The sequence below is a fragment of the Mustela nigripes genome, chromosome 4, assembly GCF_022355385.1.
Source record: "Mustela nigripes isolate SB6536 chromosome 4, MUSNIG.SB6536, whole genome shotgun sequence".
Lineage (NCBI taxonomy): Eukaryota > Metazoa > Chordata > Mammalia > Carnivora > Mustelidae > Mustela > Mustela nigripes.
The window spans coordinates 180,614,444-180,620,102 of record NC_081560.1 but is presented as its reverse complement, the minus strand read 5'-3'; the positions used below and the strand labels follow the sequence as shown (position 1 = coordinate 180,620,102).

Below are 5,659 nucleotides of genomic sequence, written 5' to 3'. Positions count from 1 at the left end.
GGGTGTCAACCACTCCCCCTCCGCTAGGGCAGGGGGGAGGTGACACTTTGTGGAGCCAACAGGCCAGTGGCTCCTTGGTGCTGGTTGGCCATGCTCCGAGGGCCTGGGGACTGCCCTCAGAAGACCCTGGTCTGGGAAGGCCACCCAGTCCTCCTGGGGGCTATTTGCGCCTGCAGTTTTGAGATGCCCTGTTAGAGCTTGCCGTTGTCTCACCTCTCCCAAGAAGGGACAGTGAGTGTGTCTTGGGCTTCTGTGGTACTCCGGCCCTCTCCTCAGCCACGCCACTGCTTGGAGAGCCAATCCCACCCATGCCTCCTAGGCCAGGGAATCTGTGGGGCCTTGGGATGCTCTCCAGACCCTGTGACCCTGTTAACGCTTAAGGAATGCACTTGAAGTCCCTGGGCAAGCCTCCCTCCCCTCTACGGACTCATTCAACAGGACCCCCCGACCCCCTCTCACTGATGCCTCCCTGGGCCACGGGATTCAGGAGAGCTGGGGTTCCCTGACTACTCCTTGTCATCGAGATGCATCCCTTTAAAAATGGAATAAAACAAAAATCCCCAAAAGCAAGCATCTTGAGAACATACAGGTTGTAGCCATCAGAACCTGTTTGAAAGAAAGAGGCCCAGCTCTGTGCGCCTTCCAGAAGGAAGAGGAGGCCAAGGCCGGAGAAACACAGGCACCGTGTGCCTCTAAAGGAAACATGAGCATTGGCCCCAGGTGACTCCAGAGACCCCATGGGGAACACTCTGATGGGGCCGAAGTCCCCAGTGTGTCTGGAGCACCTAATTCGGGTTGTTCTAAGCCAACAGCATGGTGACATCAACGTGAAGGAAAGGCTACAGAGATGGATACAACCAATCCTTTAAAGGTGGAATGTGAATCATTTTCTACATTTAATAAAAACATTTCTCATTTGAGGCTCTGGAAGTCTTGAGTCACATTTTTTTTTGGTAACCCCTCCCCGCCCCCCACCCTGCCCACTCTAAAATGTCTTAAAACACATGGCTTAACAGTGGCTGCACAGAAAATATACACCCTCCGAGTCTGACTTTCATTTAAATACAAATATACAAAATGTAAACTGAGACGATAGAGAAATTTACAAAACTTTTCTTTAAAAATAATAAAGACAAAATTCAGTTCTAGGTATGACGCTATCGAACTACGTGCAAGTTGTCGTATCCGGCTGGATTTCTATTGCAATGTTCCACGTCGGCTTGAGGGCCACCTCTGGAGACAGACCTGAGTGGAAATCTCTTTGAGAAACCTGGAGGCTCTGCGTCGAGGAGGTGGGCGGCCTCCTTCCCCGGCTCCTGGAGAGCTCCCCCCGTCCACCAGTTCTGCTTCTAAGGACAAGGGTCTAGGCTGGTCCCACCGCGGACTTCAAGGCCAGAGCTCCAACTAGCTGCTTCCGGTGGAGTTTGAACTGACATGGTTTGAATTTATGTGGTGGTTAAAACTGGTCTTGGGATTGGGTGAACTCTTGGAATTGTTTTGATGCTGGAGGAAAGAGCGGGTGGTGGGGGAGAGAGAGAGAGAGAGAGAGAGAGAGAGTCAGACCTGGTGGACGCACCGGGGCCTCTGAATCTGAAAACAGGGTCACGGTCAGGAGCTGCTGCCTTGTGCCTTCTTCCACTACAGACTCAAAGCCAGGGGCCACCCCTTGGGGCGGGGGACAGCCATGGGATTAAGAGGACCCCAAGGCAGGGAGAGGGTGGCCCCTCCTAGAATATCTATGGGTTCATTACTGTAGACCCAGGGTCTGAAACCTGTCGCTTAGCTGCGTGACCTTGAGCAAGATCCTCAATCTCTTGGCTGCCTTGCGTGCCCCGTGGGATACGAGGTGCTTCTGTACAGGGCGGGTGGAGTGTGACAGGAGGCAGGGCACAGAGAGGGCTCAGCGAGCGCCGGACCCGAGAACCAGGAGCTGCGGGTTCTTACAGCCCTCCTGCTGGCCCCGGGTGCTGACCTTTCAGGAGGGCCCACAGACGATGGGGCGGGTGAGCACGGCGCCACCCAAGTGGCAGGAAGTGGCGGGGCCAGATCTGAACCCCGGGTCTGTGAGTCTCGGCACTAAGTACGTGGTAGGGACCCAGCCGTGTGGAAGGGGACAGTCCTTTCTTTGGGGAGCTTCAATTTTACTCGGTGGAAGCATTCACAAGTTATATTTTTATAGTCTACCAACAGGAGTCTGTTTCGGAATGGGATGTGAAACTCACATGATGCTTTCAGATCAAACCCCAAACTTGCCCTCAGTCTGCCTTTTCTCTCCATGTGCCGATCCGTGCTCCCTGCCATTATCCCCAGATCCTTCATATGGGCTTACTAGCCATGTGACCTTGGGCAAGTTCCTTGACCCTCCTCAGCCTCAGTTTCCCTATCTGTGAAGTGGGGTAAAGGGAGCCCATCCTGGGCTCGTGCTGCACTAGGACGCTCAAAGGGCAGGATCCCGGTCTGGCTTGCCGGTGCATCTCAGACCCTAAGGAAACAGCCTTGCACGCAGGGGCACTCGCTCCATACTGGCTGATCGACTGGACGGCTGAATTAAGGCCCAGGCTTTTGTGGAGAGTAAGAGAAGCCCTCAGAAAGCACTCGGTGCAGAGGGAGGTCCACAGCAGAGCACCAGCAACAGTCACCCCCAACCTCTATCAGGCTGGGGGCCTGGGGACCCGAGCGGTACTGCCTCTCCTCCTTCACCATCTTGGGGAGAGGGTCGGCTCCTTGGGGGTTGGAGTCAGGGCCAGATTGGGGGGTGTGTGTAAATAATGGAGACTCCCAGCCAGTTGGATGGACACAGTGGGGCCAAGCCTTCTGCAAGGCCCAGGCCAGGAGGGGGGCGCTGTTCTGGCCGCCTTGGGCAAGGGGGATGAGGTGAGGGCCTCAGTGGGCTCTCACAGGCCTGCGGGGACATTTCTTCCATCTGGCCTACGCGGAACCCTCAATCCAGGGACAGGCTCTGAGGAAGAATGCCTTTTCCTAAGGGCAAAGTCTCCTGGGGCTGCCAGCTGGAGGCCACAGTGTCCACCTTGGGGGTCCTGTTGCAGGAGCCATGAGGTTCTGCAGGGACCTCCTCTCTGAGACCCGTTCTGCCTTCCCATTGTCACGTGCCATTGTCACCTACAGAACTTGAGTCTTTACAAGGGCCGGAGAGGGCAGCAGTTCTCCGTTGGGGAGAATTCGCTCCCAGAGGACATGGGGCCAGGTCTGGAGACATTTCTGATTAGTCGGGTTGGGGGGAGGTTACTGATGCCTGGTGGGCACAGGCCACGGAGGCAGCCCCCACAACGAGAACATACCCTGGTCATCCGCAGTGCCGAGGCCCAGGCCCCGCGGTGAGCGGTGAGCTTTGGGCTGGCCCTGCCCCTTCCACCGCGCAGATCCCCTCACTGGGCGGGGCCCCACACGTAGGGAGCAGGCCACGGGTCCAGTGTCAGGGAGGTACCTGGGCCCAGGCTGTCCAGGGCCCGACGCAGGCCAGCCGGGCGCGGAGGGGGCGACTCTCACCTGACGCTTGAAGATTCTCTGGAGCAGCCCTTTCTTCGGCGGCTCTGGAGGGTGGCTTCTGTTCAGGTCCGCTGAGAGGGTACCGTTGGGTCCAAACACGTTCAACTCCTTAAAGCACTCGGTTTCTATCATCTGGGGAAGCAGGGGCAGGGCGCGTGAGGGGCCCTGTTAGTCACCGGGGCTGGGCGAGAGTCCCAGCGACCGCCACTGGCCCTGAGGCTGCGCCCAATAGGCCCTCCACCTGCCCCGCGTCCTTCAGGGGCCCGGGTCCAGACCGCTCCCCGCCTGCCACGGCCTGTGCCCCGTCGGCCTCCCCCAGCTGCCTCCACCGACGGGGGTGTCTCACCGTCCAGCCGCCAAACCCACGCCTCATCTCCCTCTTCACCCCCCTCCAAGCCCAGGTCACCCACGTGCTCTGCGCCCTGCCCCTTGTCGGGTCCCCTGCCCTCCCCTGCCCCACGACGTCCATCCCGTGGAAGCACACGGGCTTCCCTCCGCTCCAGCCCCAGTCCTGTTCTCTCTCCAGCCAGACCTCCCACGCCAGTCAGCTGGGCAGCCACGTCCGTCCCGCCTCCTCTCCCTCTTCCGAAGCCCACGCCACCGGCGCCGTGGTCGGGCCTTGTCCTCCCGGCCCAGTGGCCCCCTGCAGGGTGCTGACGGCCACCACCCCGCTCACCTCACTCTGCCATGGGATGGGCACGGAGCCCGTGGAGAACTTGGAGTAGAAGTCATCGTCCGTGTGGTCCAGGTTGACGCCCTTCACGGTGGAGAACTGCTCGATGTCCAGCACGTCCTTGCAGTACACGGCGCGGGGCTGCGGGCAGAGCGCTCGCTTAGTCACACCTGGTGGCCCCAGCCTCGGGTTCTGAGGCGGGGCCGGGGGGTGCCTTTCCGGGGACTGTGCTGCTCTCACAGATCTGCCAAGGGGCTCCTTCCTGCTGTCACCCGCATGCCGGCTGCTGGTCACCCCTCTCTCCAGACGGTGACGGAACACGGCCTCTGACCTCACATTCTTCCGCACCTCCGGGGATGCCCACTCCCCCAGCAGACTGTTTCCCCGGAGCCCACAGGCTCAGGATTTCCAAGCATCTCCATGGGAATGAGGGCAGCCACAGCTGGGGCCTCTGGCCCATCCTCCACAGACAGAAGGGATGCCAGGGGCTCAGGGCCACAGAGCCACGTGGCCCAGGGAGGACCTCCCGCCCTTCGCACACCGCTGGGCACCTGGGCTCTATGGCTGGACAGTCCTGGCCTGGGCTCCCAGCTGTGGTGCTTGGAAACTCTGGGAAAGTCACACACCCCCTTGTAGGCCTCAGTCTCCTCACCTGCAAAGTGGGGACAATAGACACACACACACACACACACACACAGACACACACACGCACCTATGCGTGCGGCTGACGGCAGTGCCTGCCACGGAGCCGGGCCCCAGAAGCGCGAGCTGCCGCGGGTACAGCACGCATACCCGCCATCCTCCCACGCCCCCTGGCCCTGTCCTCCTGGAGCTCAAGGATTCACGCAGTCAAGGTCGTGAGTGGGTGCACAGGCTCAGCCGAGGCTTGGGGTGGGAGGCTACTCACGTCTGGGATGAAGGGAGGGTCCAACATCCCGGCTTCTAAGCGCTTGAAATTCATGTTCCTGAAGAAGGGGTGTCTCTTGACCTCCGAAGCCCCCTCCTCCTGGCAGCCCAATCTCTGCTTTGCATCCTTGGTGAGCAGCTGTGACAAGAGAGCCCGGAGAGGGTCATGCCTGGTGGGCCTTTCCTCCTGCTGAAGGCCACAAGGAGCTTGGGGCTTCGAGCACTGTGGCCATGTCTCTCACGAGTGTTCCCCCTCCAGGCTCTGCAGTGCCCACATCACCCCAGGCACCCAGGGTGGTCTCACACTGGCGCTGGGCTCGGGTGCCTGGGGCCTGCGGGGCAGCAGGAGTCGCGTCCGCTCTCGCCAAGGTGGCATGCCCATCTCTGCAGGCCTCCCTTGCTCGTTTACTCAACTCCTAAGTACTCTGCAGACGTGTTCCTGGTTGGCGCACACCACTGCGCCGAGAGGGAGGAGGGGCACCGATCAGGACCGTACAGGGACGACACCACGGCGGCAGGGGAACACAACCTGGCGGCCAGTTTGGTGGGGGGGGGGGGGGGGGGGGGGGGGGG

The 5,659-nt window shown here is 60.2% G+C and overlaps 1 protein-coding gene across 1 annotated transcript in view; it reads right to left on the bottom strand.

Annotated features, from left to right (window-relative positions):
• Positions 1–1,033: 1,033 nt before the first annotated feature.
• The window catches only part of GRK5 (G protein-coupled receptor kinase 5), a 205,841-nt gene continuing 201,215 nt past the window's right edge, over positions 1,034–5,659 (bottom strand). Inside the window, exons 13-16 of the mRNA XM_059398697.1 lie at positions 5,088–5,225; positions 4,184–4,321; positions 3,508–3,639; positions 1,034–1,503 (exon numbers count right to left, since the gene is read on the bottom strand). Of these exons, the coding sequence (XP_059254680.1) occupies positions 1,405–1,503; positions 3,508–3,639; positions 4,184–4,321; positions 5,088–5,225 (507 nt within the window). The 3' untranslated portion in view covers positions 1,034–1,404. The remainder of the gene's footprint in view (positions 1,504–3,507; positions 3,640–4,183; positions 4,322–5,087; positions 5,226–5,659) is intronic.